The 27,323-nt window shown below is 42.3% G+C and overlaps 1 protein-coding gene across 2 annotated transcripts in view; it reads right to left on the bottom strand.

The window, feature by feature from the left end:
• The window catches only part of LOC143282024 (conserved oligomeric Golgi complex subunit 1-like), a 324,386-nt gene extending 297,532 nt beyond the window's left edge, over nucleotides 1-26,854 (bottom strand). The window contains exons 1-2 of one of the 2 annotated variants that reach the window (XM_076587450.1): nucleotides 26,817-26,854; nucleotides 6,670-6,763 (exon numbers count right to left, since the gene is read on the bottom strand). In XM_076587450.1, coding sequence (XP_076443565.1) covers nucleotides 6,670-6,763; nucleotides 26,817-26,847 — 125 coding nt within the window. In that variant the 5' untranslated portion in view covers nucleotides 26,848-26,854. Of the gene's footprint in view, nucleotides 1-6,669; nucleotides 6,764-10,854; nucleotides 10,979-26,816 lie in introns of those variants that run through there. The other variant, XM_076587449.1, reaches the window with a different exon arrangement.
• Between the last annotated feature and the right edge of the window lie 469 nt (nucleotides 26,855-27,323).

The raw sequence follows: 27,323 nt of genomic DNA, 5'->3' as shown, positions 1-27,323 counted from the left end.
ATTTTCACTGGGCCTGTGCATTCTTGATCCACAATGCAGGAACCATGGCTAATCATGCAGCACAATGAAGAGTGGCCCGGTGCTGGTGTCTCCTCGGAACTTATACTGATGTTGATATTCTTGAGAAAAACTAGACAATTCTTAAGTGTTTCTGTTGTCCTGAAGCCGTCTGTTTCTTTCAGAAAGTTCTCCACAGAACAACTGCTTTGGCAGGTCATGTGACTTGAGCCTTCTGCTGCAGTGTGAAAACACATGGGACCTCTGCTCCAAGAAGGACCTCTGCATCAGGAATTTTGTCACAATATCTGGTCTAGAGTATGCTGTGGAGACAGGTGGTATGGAAATGGTGGAATCTGGTGCACCTGCTATGGATGGTCCAAGTTTCACAGCCATACAGCAGGGTGGTCAACTGCAGCACAGTACACATTCCACTTCGTGGTCTGGTTGATGCCCCTGCAATCCCTACACACACATGCACATACACACACAGACATGCACTCATCCAAACATTACACCTGCACAAAATATCATGATGGATATCATGGAAACACAATCAGAAGCAGTGCTAAGACAACTAACATCTCAGAAACAATTTTAAGAGTTTCAAGAGTGGCGATACTGCCTGTACAAGTATGGATTTTGAGTTATTTTATAGAGTAGGAGAGCAATGAAATAAAAACATAACTAAGGGGGAAAAGCAAAAGAAATGAAAATGATTGAAATATACACACAAAATATTTGACTTTAACATAACAAAATGGGGCTTTGATACATGCAGCATGAGGTACTCATTTTAACTTTATGACTTCATTGGCAGTTACGTTTTTCTCAGCACTGCAAAAAATACCTCTGCATAGTTAAACGGCATCTTGATGGAAAGCTAGAAACATTATGCAGCTAATAATTTTAGTGATGAAATGCTCATCAGAAGTCAAATGGTAAACAAATGGTACAAAAACATACATGCATCTGGCTTGCTCTGGTGTCATATAACTCTACCGTTTGACGCAAATCCATTAAACTAGCAGACTATTCCATCAATGTAGATCAGGCAGATAATGCACTTCAGGAAACACAGACAGGTCAACAATCCCCTTGGCAAATGGACAAAAGAGTGTCCGAGCTTTCAGAAACTTTACAAAACAAACACATGAATGTCTTCTCTGCTTAAATATCTAATAAATGGAAAACAAACCAGAGAATTGATAAAACTGAATTAAGATGTAAGCTCTCTCATGTCTATGAACTTGTTCTATTGCACCAATTGATGACCCTCATTTTCAACTACTCACTCTGCCTGATTTTGTCTGTCCAGTTTACTACAATGGTGGAGTATTGGCCTAATGATAACGTATCCACCTGAAATGCGAGAGAATCTGAGCGTACTGGTTTGAACCCCAGAGTCGCTGTATTTTCGCCCCCTCCTATAGACCTTGAGTGGTGGTCTGGATGCTAGTCATTCAGAGGAGATGATAAACAGAGGTCCCATGTACAGCATGCACTTAGCACATGTAAAAGATTCTCCAGCAACAAAAGGGTTGACCCTGGCAAAATTCTGTAGATAAATCCTCTTTGATAGGAAAACAAATAAAACTGCATGCAGAAAAAACACCAAAACAATGGGTGGTACTCTCAGTGTAGCGACGCACTCTCCCTGGAGAGGAGAGCTGCCTGAATTTCACACAGAGAAATCTGTTGTGACAAAAAAGTAATACAGCACAATACAACACAATACAATACAACACAACATCCACTTACATAGCATCATGCTCCATATCAAAAACACATTGTGACAAAAGAGTAATGTCCAGTTACATAGTGTGATGCTCCATATTATCAGACACATAAATTTAGAAACATGAGGAAAATGGATAACAGTAATTAGTAGTAACAAGAGAGGCAAGGCCTTCAAGACCCACTTATGATATACTTTTTTTTTTAATCTAATCGTTAAAATGTGTTCTGTATTTGTTATAAAGCTTCCAGTTAAAAAAATGGGAAAAAAAGCCCTGAGCGCAGATTCGAACCCCAGGTGTGAAGAAATTGACTTACTGCACTACTGCGGATCCATGAATGATGTTCAAAAATTAACACTGAACTTTAAGCGTGCTTTTTTAAGGGCAATAAATCAATTGCGGTATTCCAAGTGAGAACACTGTTTAAATCATATTATTTTGGTGTATCTTGGGCATTTAAAAAATCTTTAAGGGCAATTTAGAATTCTTTAAAGTCTGCCGTAAAGAAGACTGGCCATCACTGCAATCACACTGCAACATTTAGTTGTTTTTCTCTGGATCTAGACAGATGTACAAGTTTAGTAACACCCGCTGGGAAAGTACAACACGGTCAATTCAATTTCTCTTTTATGTTCATTCTAGTTAACTGAGTATCCACTTTAAAAGATTCATATGCAGTAAACACGTCGATGATGTAGTCTGTGTCAGGGTGAAAATATACTGGTCCACGCGTCAGTCTGTGCGCCGCGAAAAAGTCGTGCCCTCCTCTTTATTTCCTATCGTTGATTTCACCAACACGACTAGTCGCTCGGACGAAACAAGAAGTGCGTGCAAGCTACAATTCTTTAGCACTTGCGGACGACTTTTTCGAGGCCCGCCTTGCTATTGCAGTGTTCCGTCCTGGGGTGCAGGCCGACCCACAGGCTCATCACCATCCAGTCTGTTCATTTCCTGCCGAGATGGAAGACGAAAGACTGATTGTTGCAGTTCGCTCCAGAGAGTTTTTGTACAACAAAGCCGACAAAAACCACAGCAATCGAGAGCATTCAGCAAGCATGGGAAAGTATCGCTATGGAAATGGGAAACGAAGGGAAGTTTCATAATCTCTCTCTCTCTCTTGCCTGTCTGTCTGTCTGTCTTTGTGTATGCACGCACACACACACTACACAACACACACGCACCCACGCGCGCATACAAAATATGCACAGAGTGTGTTGCCGATCAGCTATTTTATTTGTTATTTTGTACGAAAGTGAAATCTGGCCTCTTGTGCTTGTATGTGACTGCCTGAGCGTATGTCGAGTGTGTGCAGGCATGAGTGAGCAAGCGTATGCATGTGTGTGTGTGTGTGTGTGTGTGTAATTGTCTCTGTGTGTATGTGTGTAGACCTATACATGTGTAAATTTGCAGGTGCGTGTGTTTGTGTGTGCATTGGTATATGAGTGAATATGTGTTTATTTGAGGGATGTGAGCACATGCCTGATGCATTGATACATGGATTTTGATTGTTGTCATTGTTTTAATGTTGCACTGCCACAGAGCAATTTTTCGTTTTGATTCAGCATCAACTATTAAAAACAATGGTCGGTAAACAACACATTCTCTCCCTGCTTTCTGACTAGCATTACAGTCATGGTTGTCTCTGCTTGATCTGATTCCGACTCATGTCTCTTACATCATCAGTTGAGCAAGTCATTTTGCCAGGAGAGACTTCCTGCTGGAGACACAAAGTACGACTTGAACGCATCGCGCACTGAGATAGCATCTTTGGCTGGCCTGGCATTGGCTGCTGGGAAATCTTCCCACTCTCCCTCGTTGTCAATCAGCGGTAGGCCTTGGCACTGCGAACCCTTTTCTTGAATGTAATTGTGTAGAACGCAGACTGCTTTGACAATGTCTGTTGCAAATTCTGGGTCCACTTCTATGGGCTTTCTTAAGACACGCCACATGCTGGAAGCAATACCAAATGCACATTCAACTTGTCTCCTTGCTCTTGAGAGTCTGTAATTGAAGATGCGTCGATCATTGTTTAGTTGCCGTCTTGGAAATGGTCGCATCACATCTGGCGTCAGTGCAAAAGCTTCATCACCAACAAACACATGCGGGAGTTCAATGTCAGTGTTGGGGAGCTTCTCTGGTTGTGGAAGACCAAGTTTCTTTTTTTGTAACAGTTTGTAAAAAGAGGTGTCTGTGAAAATGCCACTGTCACTACAACTTCCGTGACTGCCCACGTCTACCACCAGAAATTTTCCATCTGCGTCTACAACTGCCATAAGAACAATGGAGAAGTGGTGTTTGTAGTTGTAGTACATGGAGCCGGAGTGCGCTGGAGCTTTGACCTGCATATGCTTTCCATCTATGGCTCCAACGCACAGAGGAAAATTCCATTTTTGAAAGAAATCCTCTGCTGATTTCCTCCATGTTCTCTCATCTGGAACTGGCATGTGCAGGGGCTGTAGTTTGTTCCACAGAACTTACACTGCTTCCCTGATGATATTGCGGACTGTAGTAAAGCCAAGGCGGAATTGAAAGGCCAAGGATCTGAATGAATCTCCAGTTGCCAGGAATCTGAAATGATAAATAAAGAAATGGTGACAATGTAGAAATGAACAGATAACGAAAGATTGACACAGAAGATAAGAGTGACATGATTTACAAGTAACAATTCTGCTGATATAATTTTAATGACATTCGTGCTTTTACTGACCCCCCCACCCCCCACCTTGTTCTTGTTTTCAGCAACAGCTGTAGCCTGCAAAACAAGATGGACAAGTCTCCGTGACTACTTCTTGAGGAAACACAAAGAGATGAAGCAAACCACATCTGGACAGGCTGCCACCAAAAAGAAAAAATGGCATTTGTATGAGTTCATGCAATTTCTGATACCTACATGTTCTACTGGAGCTAGCAGCAGTAACTTGCCAGATGATGAAGAGAGCAACGCTTCTCAATCAGACGATGAGGCCGAACATTCACAAGAAACTCGTGCCAGTCCTATTTCTCTTCAGTCTGAGGAGAGTGCATTGTCAGCTGTCAGCAACACCCAGCGACGTCGGAAAAGAAAAGCTATGACCCCTAAAGCCTCTGACATTGATTTGGAATTCCTGAAAGCTTTTAAGACACCACAGGAGCCGCAGGAAGTTGATGAGAACGACCATTTTTTCAAGAGCCTGCTTCCTTCTTTGAAGACTCTTGATAGACTGCAAACAATGCATTTCCGTGCGGATGTCCAGCGGCTGCTGCTAAGTTACCTGGAAGAAGCTTCTAGCAGGACAACAACCAACAGGCCATCTCCAGCAAACCTTCCACATGCAAGCTCGTCTGGCCGTTCCAGCTTGCAGCTTGGACAAGTCTCATCCGATCCATTCCGGTCTCATGGAACTCCACAGAGAGGCGCTTCTAATATCCAGCACGGAAATGCCTCATCTCTTTCCCAATCATATCTTGGAGATGATACATATTTCACTCATGCATCTCAATATTGATCATTTGTGTGTGACAGACAGACGGACAGACACAGACACACACACACACGCGCGCGCGCGCACACACACACACACACAGAATGAGAGACAGACACACACACAACAAAATAAACACAGAGCCGCACACACACACACACACACACACACACACACAATCTTATTTCTGTTCTGTATTTCTCAATCGAGGTTTTGTTCCATACGTCTCATTTATTTTGGTTCTATACAGATTTTTTTTCCAATACAACTTTCTTGTTTACATTTAGCAACTTGTTTATCTGTATTGATGTGTGTGTGTGTGTGTGGGTGTGGGTGTGTGTGTGTGTGTGTGTGTGTGTGTGTATGCCTGCATTTGTGTGTATGTGTGTGTGTGCGTGTCTATCTGTCTGTGTGTGTGTGTGTGTGTGTGTGTGTGTGTGTGAGAGAGAGAGAGAGAGAGAGAGAGATTGCTCTCAATCAATTAAACAAAGAAACAAAAAAAAAGAAAAAATAGCATAACTCACCTCAATACCAACAGCAAGCGTTCATCAGCTGAAATTGGTTGCCTGAAATTTGTGTACTTCTTCTCCAAATCTGCAGCACACAAGTCTAGCAAAGCTTTGTACTTATCAGGCGTCATTCGCACATAATTCACAAATTTCTCTTCATGTTCGAGCAAGTCAGGTTTCAAGTGGTAGTATGCTCCATGTACTTTTCTTGATCTGTTTATAGGATGCACTCCAAATCTCCGACAATGCTGTCTATTCTGTCTTCTTCTCCTCCACCACCACAAAATAAGTTTCTGCCACCTGCTCAGTGCCATTTTGCAAAGTCGTGCGGAGTCGCGCAGACTGATGTGATCACCCTTCCGACCTAGCGGCACTTTTTTTTGCGGCGCACAGCTAGATGCACGGACCAGTATATTTCTAGCCTCACTGTATGTGTTCTGTCAAGAATTTGTATTTCTTTCCATTTAATTGTGAACAAGACAATTGAGGTCATGCTGTCCACTCATTAGCATCGCCAACGCCACAGCAACTGGGGTTTGGTAATTTTGGAATCCCAGAAACAGCATCAATGAAATAAACCATTAATGATACCGGAAACATGGCTTAATTCGGAAGACTTACAAACTCTTATTGGTATGACTGTGAAGATTTTTTTCCAACGATTTTTAAGCCAAATTTGGCATTGATGGACAAAGTATTTCCAGGGAAAATGGCAATGTTAAAGTTTACCACGGACATACAGACACAGACACACACACTCAGACACACACACACAGACAACTGAACACCAGGTCATAACATACTTTGTTTACACAAGTGAGTCAAAAATGACTGACCACACAGACAAGTCTGACAAAAAGGACAACACCTGAAGGCAGCTGTAGGATGAAGAGAAGGGATATGCAATAAACAAAGAAAAGTAACCCCAAAACAGAACATGCAATAACACAAAAAAATAATTACCGAATTTTCTTCTCCTTGTCTCTTATTTCCTCAATGGTCAGTTTCTCAAACAGTTCACCAGTGTCCATTATCTCCACAGATGATGGAGGACCCACTGCATCAAGAGGTTAAATTCAAATTTTATTTTTTCCTCTGTCTCTGTCTCTCTCTCTGAATGAAAGAGACATTCACACAGGCTAGCATTTCATTAATACACAAGCAACATCAAGTTGCTGATTCTTGTCATGGTTGATACATGCTGGGTATTTTTGTTTCCATAATGATATCCAACTGAACTCTGACATAGGTTAGAGGATCTTCATCACGAGCATTTGATCTGCATATTATGTATACACACAAAGAGCAATTAATCATCTATCATTGTTGCTTATTCAGTTACTACCCAGCCTGCAACAGAGCTGAAAAGCTGTAAATATATATCCTGTAGAACCTGAAACACACACATACACACATTCCTGGAAAAAAAAAATTGGCACAAGCACAATTATATCCATGCATATAAACATAGTAAAGTTGTCACCTAGAGATAAACGTCCACCTAGAAAACAAGAGATTGGACACACAGATTCAAATCCTCCACTACCAGTGTCTTCTCCCTCTCCACTAGACCTTGAATGGTAATACTGATGCTAGTCCGTCAGATGAGATGAACCATGGTCCAGGGTGTAGCATGCACTTAGCACACATAAAAGGTAACAAAAGAATTGTCCCTGACAAAATTTTGAGAAAAAATCCAATCTCACTTTTTAAAAAAATGATATAAAAAAAAACCTTGCAAGTTGCAGGCAAAAAAAAAAAAAAAGATTAAGAAAGGTGTCACTCTCACTGCAGTGACGCGCTCTCTCTGGGGATGGCAGCTCAACAAAATATATGTGAACCGACCAGCAAGGGAGAAAATAAGAAAGGAGGTATAGAAAGTAAAAAAGGAAAGGCCAGAACCAAAGATGGTGGTCAAAAATAGGTAATTTCTAGCACAGAATGTATTTCATTTATTCTGTAAAGAGTTCATGGCATCAACAAGAGAGAAAAGGGGCACTAACAAGTCTGCTGACCTGGGGAATTTCAACAATCTCCACCTTTAACCCAGATCCTGTGATCTCGTGATCCTGAGATTTACATCCAATCACTTGGTTATTGCACCCATTCACTGAATGATAGACTGACACAGAAATGCATGTGATATAATACCTAGACATACACAGCATGCAAGCAAAATGTGTTATTGAGCATTTAGAAGTATATGTAGAAAAATTACAAAAAACATCATACTGGTCAAAGATCTTGGAAAGAGTTGTCCTGCATCAACTAAGTGAGTACTTGGCAGCAAATTGTCACTTAAACTCCCGTCAGTCAGCATATACAAAACTACCAACAAGCGCAATGCCTTTGAAGTTCCAGGTACCCCAAGCTCTGCCCCTGCATATTGTCTTGTATACCAATCAGCTATCCTCCATTATTGCCCATCATTCTGCTTGTCATGAAATGTTTGCTAACAATAGTAAAATCTTAATTCACGATTGCCCAAAATATTCACAACCTCCTTGCCTCTTTACAGAATTGTTTTTCTGACATAATGGACTGGATAACTGAACATAAAACGAAACTTATGAAGATAAAACTGAAGTAATACTGTGTCCATCTTCATTACTTTTCCAGGTCTCAATCTTCCATTGTCAATTCAACTCAACTCAGCAAATGTAGCAAATGTCCGTTTCTAAGAGAATGTGACAGATCTTGGATTCTGTCTGAGCTCTGACCTCTCTATGGAATACCACTAGTTTCTCACTGAAAAAGCTACCAAAACTCTGGTCACTTCATGCATACACTCTAGAACTAATCATATACTCATAATACTGTCCTCCTTCTGTCATTTAGCCTCATGAAATTGTTCACAAAGTTGCAGCCCATCTCAACTTAAAAGTCCAAGAAAACACAACACTGCATGCCCCTACCCTACAGGTTACACTGGCTGCCTGCTGAGCAGTGCATTAAATTCAAAATTTGCTGTGTTTCAAACTATCAGATTGCACCACACAATACAAATCAGATCTTCATTTCTGCAGCCCATCTCAAACACAGATCTGATACACACAGAAATAGAAAGCAACAATGGGCAAGAAGCTTCTGTTGTCCAGAACCACAACTATATTGAACTATGGAATTCACAGACATACTCCATAAGACATTCACATCACTGCCCTCTTTCATTCAGCCAGTAAAAACTTTTCAAACAGTATTATGTGTAAACTATCATTGACCCACCTTTTTTGTGACAGGTATATTTGTGCAGATCAGTAGTTTGTATGTGTGAGGGAGGAGAGTGGGACTTTGCAAACTGGTAGTTTTGCTCATGAAATGTGCCAGATTTTCTACAAGAGACACTGTCTTCGCCCTTGGTAGTCTTGCTTATATGACATCTGCCAGATTTCCTATGATGGACTGTATCTTCATCATTTGCTATGTTAATATTTTCTGTCTTAGAAAATTAAACTACTTTGCTTTTGTTTATGAACTGGATTAGATATGCAGAGCATTGTTTTTAAACAGTAATGATATATATAACAAAGCAAAATCATAATTCAACTCTATCCATACTAAGTACACTAAGCAAAATCATAAATTAATTCAATCAATGCTAAGGATCAGGATCATGGTACTGCTGTGCACAACACTTGCTTACTGAGTACCACGTTTGTGGTTCTGCGCATTATCGTGAATGGACCATGCTGAATGGCTGTATGGGTCCCATGTCTTGCCTTATTAGCATTCTGTAACTTTTGACCACTGTTATGGGCCAGTGTTTCAAGCTTTTTTTTATACCAACCTTTACTGCTTGCATGCACATGTTGCAGTGGCATCTCCACTTGTTTTCAAAAACGATAGCTTACATGATTCAGATAGTGACCTGGATTTTTCTTCACCCATCAGTAGGTCAAAATGTGTTGGACACTGAAACTGAAGTGGGTATGGCTAGTGACACAGGAAGTGGTAGTGGAGAGGGTGATTTATGGTGGATATGCAGATGACCCATTTGCTATTCAAACAGAGCAGGAGTTTGTTAGATTTTCTGATACTTTCACCATATACAGGGCACGACAGACATGGACTAAAAACGTCTACAATCACCAGTATGTGTGACGGGACATTAAACAAAATGCCTCCTCCACAAGGACTATAGTTACAATGCATGACAGACCACACACCCTCAATTTGTTATGATTTCCATGTAGTTTGTACAGGCTCTCATTCATTGATGATGTACACTATATGGGTTACTTGGGAGTGATTTTCTTGTGGAAAACAGTCCTTTTTTTCGTAAAAGTCTGTCACCACTACTTTTTGCTGTCTGCATTCCTCATTACCTGAATCTTCTTCTTCTTCTTCGTTCAACTTCAAGGGCTGCAACTCCCACGTTCACTCGTATGTACACGAGTGGGCTTTTACATGTACAACTGTTTTTATCCCACCATGCAGGCAGCCATACTCCGTTTTCCAGGGTGTGCATGCTGGTATGTTCTTGTTTCCATAACCCACCAAACACTGACATGGATTACAGGATCTTTAATATGCATATTTGATCTTCTTCTTGCGTATACACACGAAGGGGGTTCAGGCACTAGCAGGTCTGCTCATACGTTGACCTGGGAGATTGGAAAAATCTCCATCCTTTACCCACCAGCCGCTGTTACCAAGATTCGAACACGGGACCCTCAGATTGAAAGTCCAACGCTTTAACCACTCAGCTATTGCGCCCATCATTACCTGAATGATTTAAAGTCTTGTATAGCTGAGAAAAAGGAAATTTTCTTCCTAAAATTACGTTTATCTAACATACTTACCGTGACCCACTAGTGCAGACTCCGGCAGAGAGTCCAATTCCTGTCCTGTGCAAACTACTATCCGCCTATGCGGAGAAAACGAAAGTAGCTATGGCTGATAATCTCCCGGAAGCAGATTACCTCCCCTCCGCATCCCTGACTAGCTTCCTCTTTTGACAGCACCTAGCCGTAACCAATGCAGTGTGCAGAGAGAACAGGAAGCAGTGTGGACGGGAGGGTCTTAAATGTGGGTCACGGTAAGTATGTTAGATAAACGTAATTTTAGGGGAAAAAAAAATCCTTTTCACTACACACACTTTATCATGACCCACTAGTGCAGAATGACACAACAAGGTGGAGGGCTAACCTGTTCTACTGTCTGTGCACTGCGATGGCTTGTTGTGTGGCCACTGAAGAGCCTCTTGAGCCATCGTTGCTGAAGTGTGAGACGTCTCTCAGGTAGAAATCAATAAGATAGCTGGGTTTTCCTGAGTGGGCAAGGTGAGAGATGAGGACCATGCTCTGACTTCGTGAACTCTGGCTGAGGAGGCATAAGTCCCAACCCTACGTCTGCATACATGCCTTTAATCACATTGATCGTCCTTCGAGACAGAGATGTCTTGCTAATCTCACGAGAGTGGTCAAGGAGTCAACTGATGAACTAGTGTTGAACCTTTCCAATCAAAGTGAGAGGTGGAAATGTGTACCCTGTGCGGTTTTCTAAACTGAACTTGAGGGCAGACAGTTTATCATGAAGGCCTCGAGAAATGTAAGAGGGCAGGCGGAGGCTGAACCTCAATGCAAGGAGCACGTGGCCTGATCCGATGAGTCAACATCAGTTGTGGGCCAGTTGGAAAAGAAATAATTGTGTTTGAAGGGATCAAGCTCCAGACAGAGGCAGCCCACCAGGATATTGGGCTTGCCTTAGGCGTGACCATCCTATCTGTAGAGTTCCTCCATGTGAGCTGACAGGTGATGGGTGCACCCCCCACGCCCCCTTTTTTTGTAGCTACAAATAGCAACACTAGCCTGTTGCCTGAGCACAGAATGGCAGGCATTAGGCTACAAGAGACGTGATACTTCGTGGCTTATCTGTGCAGGTGTGGCATGTTGGATCAACATAAGGAATGTTGCAGGTAGTCAATAGGTGAGTTGGATCAGGCTGTGGGAGTGTGCTTGAGGTGCCTCTAGGCCATGGAGTCTCTTTCTGTGGTGGGGTTCCTAATGGAAGAGGTGGTCTCCATGAGGAAAGTTTGTACTGAAGGCACTAACTGAGAAATGGGACTAGATCCATGACTGGCCTCTGGCCCTGTGTGGTACGCTTGAAGTATGGGATGGATCCATGAGGAGCAGTTGGGACAGAATGGCTGTTGATCTGCTGTACTAGCCATTGGAGGGCATGAGTCAGCATGAGTAAAACAGACAACGGCTGTTGTGTGCTTGAGGTATGAAGGTGGCCACCAAGAAGGTTCTGCTGAAATGTAAGGAAGCCAGACAGGTGTGACATGGTCTTGCGTGGCAACCGTGTGCCTAAAGACATGGTGCTTGCTGCTATGGTGACAACAAAGTCATCCTCAGACAGGCTCTTGGCTGAAGAATGAGGCTCTGTAAACACCTCAGGGGGTGTCCCACTGGCAAGACGGGGCTTGTAGGCAGGGGACGTGCCAAAGTATCAACCTTTCTGTGAGAAGTCCCTGTGGGGGGTGATCACTGTGTTGGGCGATAGGGGAAACAGGAGGTGACCCTGTGAATGAGGGGCCTGCATGAGGAGTTAATGAGGGGCTGCCCGCAGTGTGGAGAGTGAAAACTCTGGAGACAGTGGGAACAAGCATCGCAATAGGGACGATGCCGGCTTAAAGAACAGAGTAGGCTGGTAGTGTGTGCTGCCACCTGGCTAATGGCCTTTGTTGCAGCAGGATCCATTGAAGAAGTGCATGCAGAGATTGCCCCTCTGTAACCACAGCAGTGGTTGTGTCAAAATTGAAAAGGGTCAGGTAAGTAAGACCAGGTGGGGAAATCATTTTCCAACACCAATGGTTTTAGGAGTTGATGCAGCATCCATGTTCAAGCATGATGGCAGGTGGAACTAACTGACCAAAAAGCAGCGGCTACTGTGCTGGCACGAGAGGGCACAAAGGTTTTCGTTGTGCTGTGGGAGAATCATTCCCCTTGATCAACATGCCTTTCCTCTTAACTCTTTCCATATGAACGGTGAAAGAGACGACATTAACAGCGTTTCACCCCAATTACCATCATCAAAATATTGCATGCGGAAGGCTCTTATACTGAAGACGTGAATGTTGACAAAGATACCACAATTCTGACGACGGAAGCTAAAGGTTGGGTCATTCAGACACCCACTGGACATCCGAGGGGTTTGTGTAGAGGAGAAGAGAGGACTGGCCGTACTGAGTGAGTTAAGCAAAGGGGAAAGCAATTTTTACCCAGGCTTTCTGCTACCGGTGAGGAGTGGGAGGGATGGACCTTGGGTTGAGCAAGTCAGAAGTGTACCCCATGGTGAGCGTGGGGCCTGATTGTCTCCTGCCCAGTAGGCAGTCTTTAGACCTGATAAAACTTGGAAGGCGAAGGCTGACATCCATTAATGGAAGGGCCAGCTGGGATGTATATCCCGTGTGAAACTGGTCACAACAACGTACGTGCAAAGCTAGCATTGTTCTTGGCTGTCTTTAGGCCTGATAAACCAGGAAGGAGAAGACCGACATCATATTCCATTAATGGCATGGCCAGCTAGGAAGTACAGGTCATGTGAAACATATCACAACCACAGCAGTGTGAAGCTAGGGTTGTACTAGGCAGTTTTTAGGCCTGATAAAACTTGAGAGGCGAAGACCAACATCCATCAATGGCAGGGCCAGCTAGGATGTAGGGCCCTTGAGAAGCTGTTAATACAACCACAGTGGTGCAAGCCCAGGGTTGTTGTAGGCAAAGGAGTTGGACTGCCTTGTCCCTCCTTGCACCAAGAGAGGGCATCCTTAGCCCTGTGGGTGAGAAGGGAGTGTGTGTGGGTCCCTAAGGACCAGCCACTACAGATATGTGAAGGGAGCATACATTCAGGCTTGAATGAGGCAGTTTTGTCTGTGAGTGCAGTCATCCTCCGAAAGCAAGGTAGGGATGCATTTATGAAACTAAATACACATATGTACAAAGGGATATATATAAACTTCGATCAACTCGAGTGATGATGTCAGGAATATGACAATGACTATAGATCGAGGCACAAGAAATAAACAGCTGTACAGGCATACCTGTAGCATGCACACATATACCCAAGTGAATGGGTATGTGTGCATAATCAGTAATGGAAAGGAATCTGTGTGTCTACATACATAAGAGATGTGCAAACACATATGAATATTGTGCCAGTATGTAGATGCAGAGAGTTCTGGGCATCATGTACAGAATGACACAAATGCAAATGTGCATATATCGCTATGAAGGGAATCTCAATGAACAGAGATAGAAATATAATTGTACATGTTAATATGAAAATCGTATAAACACATCCTGTAAGCACACACACATGTGTATACAGAGGGATAAGTACACATCTACATATGTAAGTATAAATGTGTATAAATATAGGAAGATTCTATATATATAATTTTTGTTGTTGTTGTTAATTTGATAATAAATCATACTGAATAGAAATGAAAATATTGTGATTTATTTCATGTTATTGTGTATAACAAGAAAAGAATGGTAACTGGATTGTTTGCCTGCAGAGGACTGTGTGCAAGTGCAGGGAGATGAAGAACCTGAAAGTTCAGTGGTTCATAGCCTGAGAAACAGCAAGAAAAGTGCAGCTGCTGAGCAAAGTTGTATAAAGCCCACGAATGGGCAGCAAGAACCAATGAGAATGCGAAAAACATCGTTGGTGGTCAGTAAAATGGGCAGGAGTGATGTGCTGTGTAGACGGAAGGGAAGTAACTACATCACCAACCGCCTAGGTTACAAATGCGGAGTTGCCTCCCTTGGCACCGATTTGTCAGCCAAAAAGGATGGTGCCTGTTGAGCACATATCCCCTGGTGTAACGTTTCCTCACTGTAGAGGGAGGAGTGTCATACCACATGTGGGAGTCCATAGTTCAATGCCACCATAACTGACACAGGTGAATACGGCCGCATGGGGAGTAATTATAATGACCCTTAGTGCCGTGGCCATCCCAACACGAATCGGTCGCCATTGGACGTGAGACTGTCGGGGCATGTGGCAAGATGGCGCCGTAAGCCAGTGTTATATATGTTGTGGACGAGGGGGTGGCAAGTCCGTCGGCTTGCCATGGGATGTGCGTCCCCCTGCAGCTGAACAGCAGTCCAACCTCACGAATAGCTCCTGTGAGAGGACCAACCTTCAGCTGTTGTGTGTTGACAGATAAAGGGATAGACAAGATCGGCCTGAGCACTGCCAAGTGGCAGGATCAACTTATAAAGAGGCACTCCGACGTGGAAGTGCCACTATTAGTCTGGGCAACAGCAGAGTTTGGCAGTGGGGCAGAAGAAACCAGTAGTGCCGAAGTTCAATGGGCCGTGCACGTACCTGCTCTGTGGGCAAGGGGCAGTGCAGGCGCAAGGGGGGTAACCACGCCAGTCACTGGCAGGGGTGCCGAAGCAGAAGTTGCCTACTTTGAATTGGATGTTCGAGACAAGGAGGGTGTCCACCTTCCTCCCTACCTAGAGGGAGGGCTTCCGACTCACCACGGTCACCACTGGACACGAGGCGATCAGGGCATGCCACGTGCGGGGCGTGGATACATTGTCCGGCTGCCATCACGGATGAAAAACAAGGAGCGTGTGCACACGTATGGACGTGTGTGTGTGTCCCCTAGTGGTCTGCCTTCCTCCCTACCTAGAGGGAGGGAACCCCGACTCACCACCCCCACCACTGGACGGGCATATGTCCGTGTTGGTTCCCCATTGGGAACGCACGCTCAGTCATTGAAATTTTGGGCATGGGGAAAGAGACAGAGGAGGGCGACTCATGCACTGCCCACTGGCAGGGCCGAGAAAACGCAGAGCGTGGACGCGAATCAATCGAGTCAAATAAGGAAACAGCACAACTGATCTTTGTGTGGGCAAGCAAACCCAGAGACGACACTGGAGGAGGTGTAGGAGGTGGTAGTGGTCTGGGTTCAACCAGAGGGAGTGGAGGAGGCGTGGAAAGGCTGCAAGGCTTAATTTCAGTAAAAAAAACAATACAAACTTTATTAACTTTCTTGTGTGATGTGTGTAATTTCTGAGACCAGTTATACAAAGAAAACAAACATAATCACCACTGTTATGCTTTGTGAATATAACTAGAATAACAAACACATACTTTTAAATTTTGTAGAATCTTACCAAATTGCTTTAAAATGCAAAATTAAACATAAAATAATTTTAAAAAAATGTATGATATACAAAAACTCATGCTGCTTCAGCCGTGTTTAGCTAAGAAAAAACACTCTCAGCACAAGCAAACTTTGTTGGCTGCCATGAAATATCATTTGAATGGCCTGCTGTGATGAGAGGGCTATGACATCATGGAAAGTCTTCAACGAATCCAGAATAGCACAGCCTGAATCATTTGCAGAGCTGCTAAATCTGACCAAGTTTCTTTTCTCCTTCAGTCTCTCCACTGACAGCCTGTTTCTGATCAAACAGACTACAAACTATCCACTCTGATTTTTTCTGCAGTCAATGGCTCTGTACCAGAGTATCTTTCTGAACTGCTCATATGCTCCATCTTGCCAGCTCTGCTCTTCAGTCTTCTTCTGATACTTAACTTCTCAGGATACCTTCTGTCAGAACTAAGACAAATGGACAAATATTTTTTTCTCTACAAAGATGCAAAAACAGACTCCCTGATAACTTCTGACACTCTGACTCCCATGCCTCTTTTAAATGTGGCCTCAAAACTCACTTCTCTCAGCAATGTTTCATTGTGGCATGTCCATCCAAAAGGAGGAGTTTGTATTATACTCCATGTTTGGTGATACATATACTTACCATGTCAAACTGATGCAAACTAGGCCTATCTGTTTGCTCTGCTTGGCCAAATTTCGTGCAGCTAACAGTCCGCCCGGTCCGCTCTTAGCCAATCAAACGCCTCTAAAAGCTATAAGCGCTGAATCATTCCTTTGGCCAAGGCTCTCCATGCCATCTTGTCTAGCCGCGAGTCCCCACCGCCAAGAGAGGACTTGCCATATTTACTCCTATACATGTGGTAAACTCGACTGTGTGCATACAAAAGAAAGTGGACACATAATATGCATAAGTGTGCTTGTTTGTGTGTATGCGTGTGTAGGAGGGGGGTGGATATATATGTATGCATGTCTTAACATAAGCTTGTATGAATGTATGTATGCATTGTGTATGTGTGTGTATATTTAACTTGGTACAATTTTGCATGAATAAACAACTCTGATGAAACAAGTTATTCATAATACCATGTAGTTTGTAAGGCAACAGTTTTTTCGTTTTGTTTTTGTTTTTTTGTTGTTGTTTTTTGACAGCGCTATATCAATATCCACTAATATCATTATATTATCATTAACCCCTAGGCTGCCTATATAACTAGATAACTTTGCTGTCATCATGACGAGATAACTTGTCACTGAAATATTCAGACATTTCCCTGGTTAGTATTGAGTTCATTGACAAAAACACTGGTAGCTTTAGCTTGGGGGATCTTTCTAGATTCTACTGATAGTAGAAACCGCATCTAAGTCATGGGGAAAGCCTTTATTTGAACAATTTAGTTGGGTTACTGGCTGTGTTTTGCCTGGCTCATTACATGCTCAGCAAAATGGCAACATTCAGTTAAAGCTCTGCAATTGACTTGCACCAAAACCACCAAAATTGCTTTCTTTAGCTGATGCTCAGAAAAAAACTGGAGATTCAACATGAAGAAGTGATGAACTTTTATTGGACAATTTGATAGAAAATAGAGGGAGTGAAGAAGAGAATTGCAAGACTGACGATCAGTGAGTGACACTGTTCGTAGCAAACTAGGCCCACAAGACTGACAGTGTAACTGACCGAAATATGAGCAATGGAAGTAATATTCTTATCACTGATGCAATGCAGGGAAAGTGTAGAGGTAGAAATAGGGTGAGGGGACTGAGATGAACTTGACAAAGTATAGGAAGTCAGAGAGGGGTAAGAGAAGGGGAGCCTGGGGGGCAGGGGGGGGGGTGACTTTACTGTGTTTGAGGGGATCAATGTAGGGCCAACAAACAACACTCTGCCCATTATAGTAGGGGGCATTAAGTCCGAAAAACAGATGAAAGCTGCACTTTGTGATAAAAACATTCTGTTTGGTTTTTCTTATTCCTTATTCATTTGTGGTTCATTTAAGCAAGGGATCCACCTTATCACTGCACCGGAAGTGGGTGTGGTCAGCGTCTAAAGTAGGTCACTGAGTTCAAAACAAATGACACTTATTTTCTCGGTTATTTCGTTTTCTTACCCAATTTCACACGTGGAAATGTCCAGAATGTGGTCTCCGAATGTTAATTATGCTGTTATGTACTTGCTATGTTATGTAAATGTCTTCAGGGGTGTTTCGTGACAAAAATAATAAAGATAAAATAAAAATAGAAAATAGGTCACAATGTCAGTGATGCTAACTGGTCGTTGTTTAATCTCAATGTGCACTGTTATGTTGCTCATACATTTTAAAGAACATGTACATATTTTTCATCTTTCTCTGGGCTACTTGTACCCTAAACAATATATATATATATATATATATATATATATATATAGATATATAACAACAACAAACAAAATAAACATAAACAAAAAAAAGAAGGGGGGGGGGGGAAAGATGTATCTAGATCTTTGGGTGCCGTTTATGATAGCAACTAAGCCTCTTTTTGAATTTCTTCTGCTATGAGTTGATATTTTGCAAAGTACTTCAGTCTCTTAAGATATGACATTGATGAAACTGATATAGCAGCTCAACAATCACCTTTGTTTCAACAATCTCATCCACCCATTTCAGTCTGCCTATCGTGCTGACCACAGCACCGAAACCGCTCTCCTCCACATCCTGAATAACCTACTGCTAGCGTCCGACTCAGGACAGATCTCCCTTCTCACTCTTCTCGACTTGTCAGCCGCCTTTGACACGATAGACCATTCAATCCTTCTTTCCCGTCTTCATTTTACATTTGGTATCAATGGCACTGTTCTAAACTGGTTCAAATCTTATCTCACTGATCAATTCCAGTCTGTCATTGTTGATAATTTCCAGTCTGAACCCGTTAAAATTGAACATGGAGTCCCACAGGGATCTGTTTTAGGCCCAGTGCTCTTCACACTGTACACTGCTCCTCTCGCTGAAATTATCAACCGCCATAATGTCAGTCATCATTCTTATGCTGATGACACTCAACTCCTGAAGAGTGATACACCTGAAAAACTGTTGTCGCTCTTGCAAGAAACATCTAACTGCTTCCTGGATATTCAAAATTGGATAACTCTAAATAAGTTACAAGTGAACGCGGACAAAACTGAAGCAATGATCATAGGAACTAAACAAAAACTCTCTTTCCATTACAACTAATACAATCAAACTTGGCAGTACATCCATCCCTCTGTCCAGTTCAGTCAGGAACCCTCAGCGTTGTCCTTGACAACACACTGTCCTGCAAACATTTATCAATCAGACATGTCAATCCTGCTACTGTCAACTGCGGCGCAATCAGTTCCATCCGGAAATATCTTGTCCATTGACGCAACATCTAGACTTGTCATCTCTCTCATTCTCTCTCGCCCTGACTACTGTAACTCTCTATTGTCTGGTTGCCTGCTTCATCCATTCAGTCCCTTCAGCGCATACAAAATTCTGCTGCCCGACTCTTCCTCAGAAAGAAAAGATCTGAGCACATCACTCCTCTTTTGCAACATCTCCACTGGCTCCCCTGTCTCACACCGAATAAAGCACAAGATCAGCACTCTGTTCTACAAATGTATTCACAAATCAGCCCCTTCCTCATCTCTGTGCTGCCTTCACATCTACACTCCATTTTCGCTACCTACGATCAGCTTCGGATCCACTCCAACATACGCATACCCAGATTCAAACCTCTCGACTGTTGGCCCGCCCGTTCTTTCTCTGACTCTGGACCTTGCAATTGAATGAACTTCCTCTTTCGCTTCGTCAAGTCTCCACACTCAGCTCTTTCAAGTCTGGCCTTAAACCCACCTCTTCCCAAAATAGCCTCCCTTCCCTGCCTCTTCCTTGTCTTTAGTTTCTCCAGTTTTAGAGTTATGCGTGCGTGAGATTGACTGGTGCGAAAGCGATTAGATTTGTCTCTGCACAAGATTCAGCGCTATATAAGTACCATTATTATTATTATTATTTATTATAATACTTGTAATTAAAGAAAATCAATCGTAAATCTGTGAATGTAAGTATAATCAAGGTCGATCAGCTCTGCCATTTTCCAGAGGCACCACACGCATGTCTAAAAACATTTTTGCTTGGATACGTTTTTAATTCATATCAAGCATTCACCAAAAACCGCAAACATATAGTATATGCTCAATTTCGCTTGTGTTTGTCTTTCATTCAGCACTGACAGACAATATCGAACTTACTAGATCAATGTGGCGAAGATGATTGTGAATAGTAAAATCCTTCTCATTCTCATAAGGGTAAAGAGTGCTTCCAAGGAAGGGTGGTGGGTCTTGTCGCTGATGCTTGACTGCCTTCTGTCCTGCAGTCCTTTACAAGCAGTCCGATGAGGGAGGATAAGGAGAAATTTTAAATATACCGTTGCGCACACTGGTGACTGTAATTTCACATTTCACTTTTTTCTTGCCCAGGGCATACACAGGTTGGTCCAATACTCCATGCTGCCCTGGATGCTCCCACGCAGGCTGCACGACGTCCATTACATGTTTTGTCATTGCGATTCAGTGCACATTTTCTGATAGCATGGCCAATGTTGCTAGTATGTCTGTCCAGATACTCATGACGTGCAGCATGGAAGTCTGACCAGGAAAGTGTACAGTGGCGATCTCATGTTCATCTTCAATGACACCTTTGCAGTGACTTTCTTATTTGATTTTGCCTCTTGACTCCTTCTGGACCATAGGGATGCAACAGTACTCCAGCGGACTCGGTTTTTGGCTGCTCTCTTCAGCGGGCCTATGTCCATCCGGCTGTGTCTCATCTCATCCTCCAAGCTTCTTTTCCAGGTCTGCTTTGGTCAGCCAGCTCGCCTCCTGTCTTGTGGTGTCGTCTGGAGGCTTTCGAAGGGTATTGCTATCTAGCCCCATTTCCTCTTCCTGATCTCCTCACTAAGGGGCACCTGGTTGGTTCTTCTCCAGAGGCAGGCATTTGATACTGTCTCTGGTCATCTGATCATTTGAAACATGGTGCAGGCATCTATTGATGAAGGCCAGTCGTTTGCTTGTGTTCGTCTTGGTTGTTCGCCATGTTTCAGAGCCACACGAGAGGACTCCTTAACGTTGATGTTGAAGATCCTCAGTTTGGTGTGAGTGGAAAGAGATATAGAGTTCCAAATTGGCCGCAGGGTGTTGAAGGCATGCCTCGCTTTGTTGATGCGGTTCTTGATGTCTTCATCCGCCCCTCCGTCCTTGCTCACTACGCTGACACCTTTGCAGTACACCAACCATTCACTTTCAGTGTTGCGCGTCTTGCTTTCAAGTCTGACGGCTGGTTTTGCACTGACGTTACATGGTGGTATTTAGACATCTTTGGAGGTCAGAGCAACTGGATGCACTTTTGTGTAGTGACAGGGGGGGAGGGGGGGGGGGCATTATTTCCATTCTGGCTGACACCGATTGCTGAACTAGGGGTGTGAAGTGCATAATTGCATCTGCGTCTTCATGCTTATTCTGCATCAAATATCCCATGGAAGGTGTTTCCCGCTGTTGTCAATCTTGAGATGTGGTCAATTTTATCGACCGCTCCAACTATGTAAATGTTTGTCATCATTCTTGGCGGAAGAACTACACCGTCTGTTTCAAATTTTTGCTATACACTGTTTGCAATATCTGTTGAAATAGACAACACATGCTTGTATGAGATTCCAAGGCCAAGGCTATGAAGGATTTCAACCAGCCCTAGCTTTCTTGTCTGACAATGAACTTTAAGGCTAGTAGATTAGGAATGATGTCTGTGTCCTGTTGCGCTGCATATGTGATGTTGCTTTTAATGATTTTTTGCATTTATATGCAATTATCTGTGATATACTGACAACAGTTTGAATCTGGTGTGGAGTGGTTAATTCTTCAGTGGAATCTGGCCCACTGGTCATCATGCTGATGGGCGCCTTTAAGGTGAAATGTATACAATTTTCTTGACATTCTGTGGATGAATTTGCCATTGAATGAACTATCTGGCTACAACAGATCACTTCTAATCAGCTCAGCGGTTTTTGCAAGATGTGAGGCTTCTGAATCATAACTGCTCGTTTCTTGATGGTGTCACCGAGGTTTTTGTCAAACATTAGGACACTTCTCTGCTTTGTAAAGTGGCAATGGGGTCTGGAAGAGCTGTGTTTGATACGTGATGAATGCACTTCAGTTTGCTCGATTCCTGATTGTGCCAGTCCATACGTGTATATTCTACACAACTGAGACATATCATCGTCCATGTCTTTATTTTTCTCTCGTGAGTTTGCATTTGACAGATTGTCAGCACGTCTATAGAGTTAAATGAGCATGTGTATGGTACACATCTATTGTTACCATGTCCCCTGAAGCAAATTTAACTAAAAGACTTCTATCCTGAAGCTCTTCTGCACAGTTTCTCATCTTGTAATCAAGTCCTAAGTCCAGCTCCTTGCAGTATACCCTGATCACTGTTTTAAAAAATGCATTAATTTATTCGCATGAATACCAAACATGTTTCTTGTTTTCACAGGACTAGCACTGGATTTGAAATTCTTATATATATATATATATATATATAAATATATATATATATGCTCCCAGTCTCCTTTTAGAGGTTGTCCCTGCTTTCCTCTGTTCTACATCTCTTCTGCCACTTAGAAAAATGTAGAAACGTTGCTTCATATCCATCTCCTTCATCAAAGACAGATCAACATAATTGGGCAATGTCCTAATCTTTTAAAATCAGCAAGGATTTCAGTAACATAGGCATAACCAGCACATTCTCGCTTGGTTGGGCAGATCAAAGTTTCTTGTGATGCTGTTTGACATAACGCACAAAGATTCCAGTTGATTTCCACCACGTCTTCAGTCATCAACCTGGACTGTGGCGGATCACAGCAACCACATACTTGTCTGCATTGACATGACATAACTCTCTGAGAACAAAGCAAGACAGTTGTGGCAAGCTCATTTCTTTAAGTTTCAATTTCACATTGTTCAGAACCCTGTCGACTGTGAAGGCCTCTTCAGGGCTATATGCTCTAATCATACGAAAAAATCAATTTAAGCATACTTCGTTACAGAATATGCAATCTACAGGGTTGTCAATAGCTACCATTAAGTCCGTAAATTAATTAGGTCATTTTGTCTTGTACAAACTAAACAATCCCTTTTTAATTTTCTTCTCTCTCTCTCTCTCTCTCTGTGTCATTCTTTCTTTCGTTATTTATTAATTTATCTATTTATTAATTTATTTATTCACTTTTTTTCTTAACTGTACAGTTACAGTTATATAATACTTTCATCTAAAAATTAAACGCAATAGCAATACCCTATTGTTGATTACCACACTTCAATAGCAGATTTTTTTTAATGATTTTTTTTTTAATTTAAAAAGAAAGAAAGAAAAAGGCATAACACCTTCGTTTTTAAAATCTAACTTTTGTCGCTAAGGATTGCTGTACTTCAGTTTCTGGTCTGCCATGGGCGATGAGAACAACCAAACCAGCACAGTGCGCGCTAAGCGCCAGTCTCTGAAATAGGGAAGGTGCTGACAGCTGCGGGTCAGGCCGGGGTCATGCCACATCCCGCCTTGCTAAATACTATGGTGTCCCATTCGCGTGTGAGTGGTATAAATGGTCTTCGTAATTAATTTTAATTAATTTTTACGCTTGCCACAAGCCACTGGAAAAGTGGATCCCTTGCTTAATGGGTTCATTATGACTTATTGTACATGTATGTCAATTATTATATTTTTATCACAAAGTGCAGGATTTATATTTAATGCCCCCTACTATTATGCATGACTTTACTGGTGACAGTGAACTGAGAAAAGACCCATACAGCACAGGCTGCATTTACTTCTCTCTTTTTTTTGTAGATGATAATCTAAAACAGAAATCAGCAGTGAAACTGAATGGGTTATTATTATCATTATTATCTTTCTGCACCCCCCCCCCCCCCTTTTCTTTTATGTTCTGACATGCTTCAAAGCATTTTTACACCATTGTGACATGGAGTGAAAGTGATTTTATTGCTATTTTTATTATCATTATTATAAATCAATAAGTGTTATGTTCTGACAAGCTTAAAAATTTTTTTGAATCAATGTGACATGTAGTGCAAGTGACAGTGACGTGCTCAAAACTGACGATTCTTCTTCTTACCCCTAGGCTGCCTATATGACAAGATAACTCCTCAGCACAAGCAAGTACGCTTCGCTGCCACAATGACGAGATAACTCGTCATCGAAATATTCTGACTTTTCACTGGGTTGCATTGAGCTCGTTGACAAAAATACTGGTACAGTGGTAGCTTTAGCTTGGGGAATCTTTCTAGATTCTATTCACAGCTAGAAAGCCCATCTATGTCATGAAGCAGTCTTTTATTTGAACATTTTGGCTGGGTGGGTTACTGTGGCAATGTTTGCCTGTCTCCTCTCCTCGCTCACTCAACATGATGTCTGACACTGTGCTCAAGACATGCGATCGTGGTGTACTAAATCAACCAAGATTGCTTTCTTTAGCTGATGCTCAGAAAGAATTGAAGAGTAAATTTGAAGAATAAGACAGTGATGAACTTTTATTGGACGATTTGATAGAAAATTAAGGAAGCAATGAAGAGATAGGCCAATATATGACTATCAATGACTGATGCTAGCTGTACAGCTGTAACAGACGACAGAAAGTGACCTTTTTTTTTTCTTTTTTTTTTTTTGCTGCCCCATCATCTGCACCATTTCACTTTCAGTGGCATTACTCCCATGCCACTCATTTAGATTCCCCCATACACGACCACACCCGGGTTCGTCCTTCACAGTTCTATCGTCAGCAGTCCGCAGGGAACCATCAATGTTAGGTCACCAGGAGGCCACACACCAGAGGAGACCCTGCACTGCTGCTGAGTCACTTCGGTGGTGTTCAGCGGTGCCTGTTCTGATTCAACATACTAAGGACACCACCTACTACGCCCCCTACTAACGACAATAGTGGCTTAGTTGCGAAGCCAGACTGAGTGAGCGTTCCTCCCAGAGTGGAGACCGCCACCACATCCCTCCAACAACAGCCCCCCATGAACCTGCCGGCAGTGAAGACATTGACAGGACTCACCCCAAGCACAGAAGTGGAGGGATATCGAAACTGAGGTCACCATGAGAACAGGGCATGAAAGGCCACAGACTTTGAGACTGTTTTGTTTATATTGATGATGATGGAGGAGGAGGGTGACGATGACAATGATGATGACGATGTTGCTATGGAGGTCCATTTTGGTTTGGGACTGCGTGACAAGGTTGTACTCTACGCTTCCTGTCATAATAATATCCCGGCGTTAACCAGGCCCAAGAGATACAGACACTTGCAGTATTGGTCAGGTAATTAGAGCAACACACCCAAAGACACATCCTTGAAGTGGATGACACTCGACTGTGTGGTCCCAGTCTCCCCATTTAAGCCCACAGCACACTCAACTCTGGGTAGGAGCCGGCCACGGGCTGAAAAACCCACCTCCGCTGGGATTCAAACCCGCGTCCTCCTAGCCGTCAGTCCGCAACACTAACCACTTCGCCACGGCGGCTGGTAGTGACCAAATTATTAGCAGGACACAGCGTGAGCGATTTTCTTGGTACTCAGCCAATGCAGTCTGATAAGAACTGGACAAAGTGACCGTGTGAGAGGGGTGAAGAGGAGGGGGCGGTGGGGGTGGACACATCCATGTTATCACTTGGAGAAGTCACAATGCATTGTGTATCTATCTCTCTTTTTTTTTTTTTTATTATTGTGGTTGTTCTAGTATAATTTGTATGTGCATGTATTATTCATTTGTCCAGAAAATATGATATCTTAGAGCAAATTACCTGACTAATGTTTGTAATGAACAAGTTGAAAATGTGACAAAAAAACAAAATACTGATTTCAAAACAACAGCATGTCACTGAAATATATAAAATTGGAAAACATCATGTGTTTTGTATTCTTTATTCATTTACCTTTCAGAAAATACATGCTTTAATTTGTCTTTCTCCAATAACAAACAGCACAGAATTTTTTTTTAAATATATACCCATTTTTTGTGAAAAAAAACCCTGGCAAATAGATTTCACTTAAATCTTATTTCCCTGGCAGCAGAAGGGTTAAGCTGGTGAGGGACAAAGTAACTGCAAACACATGAGTTACTACAAATGTGCAGAGTGGAATGGTAGGGGTAATCATTTTGGACAGCCATGTGTAGGGGAGTGTGAAAAAGGTGACAGTGCAACAAACATCCAACTTTCCTTTTATCAAGCACTGGGAAAATCCTAGGTGACAGGCGCTACCGAATCAAAACAAAATTTACTGGAAATCCTGGAATAAAATAATGATGCATGTAAACTAGTTGATTACATAAAAAAATATTTTCAACAATAATAATTATAATGTAAATATTAAACAGTGCACCCTGGAAAAAATAAACAGTGCACCGATTGTTGGTTGGTTGTTTTTTTATGCTTTCTGGTGAAGTCATCGTCTACATAGCAGACTAAAAAGCTAATTCATGGATATTATTGATGTTGTAACCCATTTTCTGTGGATTTCTACTTCTATTTTGTATGTTATTTTACTCAATTTTGATGGGGATTCAGTTACAAAACAACGTGCCACCATCTTGCATTTTTAGTTTTTGGTCCCACAACTACAATAATTATGTGCAATAATGTAGGACGCTAAAACAGGGTATTCGATTTCAGACATAAGGATATTTGATCGGAATCTTAGCTCGAGGATCGAAGGCAGAAAACCATCGTCTGCTTCTTCAGTTTTTTCTTGTTTCCAATTTTATTACTTTCTGAAGACATGTATACTATAACCCGCCAAAGATAACAAAAATAAGAATCTTCAAGCAAAATTATTATGACTCATAAAAGGACCAGCTGACAAGTGCCAATTATGCCCAACAAATCTTCATATAAATGTACTTCACCTGCTCCTTTCTCGGGTGCCATGTTGGCCATGTCAGACGGAAATACGACGAACAAACCAGAGTGAGTGCCCTTGCTAACTGCAATCAACATTGCCCTGGTTTCGCCGAAAACAGCATAAATCACAAGTGGACGTCATCGTCAAAGGGTGGACTGTCATACGGTTAGGAGCAGGGAAGCCCCGACGCCAGATCACCAAGTCTTCTTTAAGTTGCAGGACTGGTCTGATAGATGGAATCTATATTTTAACGTATCAAATTGTAAAGTAATGGGGGGGGGGGGGAGGATCCAGAAAACAAATACACCATATGATAATTGAAGACACCACACGGGACACTGAGAATTGCCAAAGTGAGAAAGACCTTGGTATAACTTTCGATGGTAAATTATCATTTGACATACATATACAGAATATAATAAAGCCTACCAGATGATAGGAATAATTAAGAGAACATTAAGATATATTGCTTAAACTTTTTAAAACATTGGTTAGATCACAAGTAGAAAAT

Source organism: Babylonia areolata, chromosome 5, assembly GCF_041734735.1.
Source record: "Babylonia areolata isolate BAREFJ2019XMU chromosome 5, ASM4173473v1, whole genome shotgun sequence".
NCBI lineage: Eukaryota > Metazoa > Mollusca > Gastropoda > Neogastropoda > Buccinidae > Babylonia > Babylonia areolata.
The sequence above is the reverse complement of the archived record's forward strand: the minus strand, read 5'-3'. Positions and strand labels throughout refer to the sequence as shown.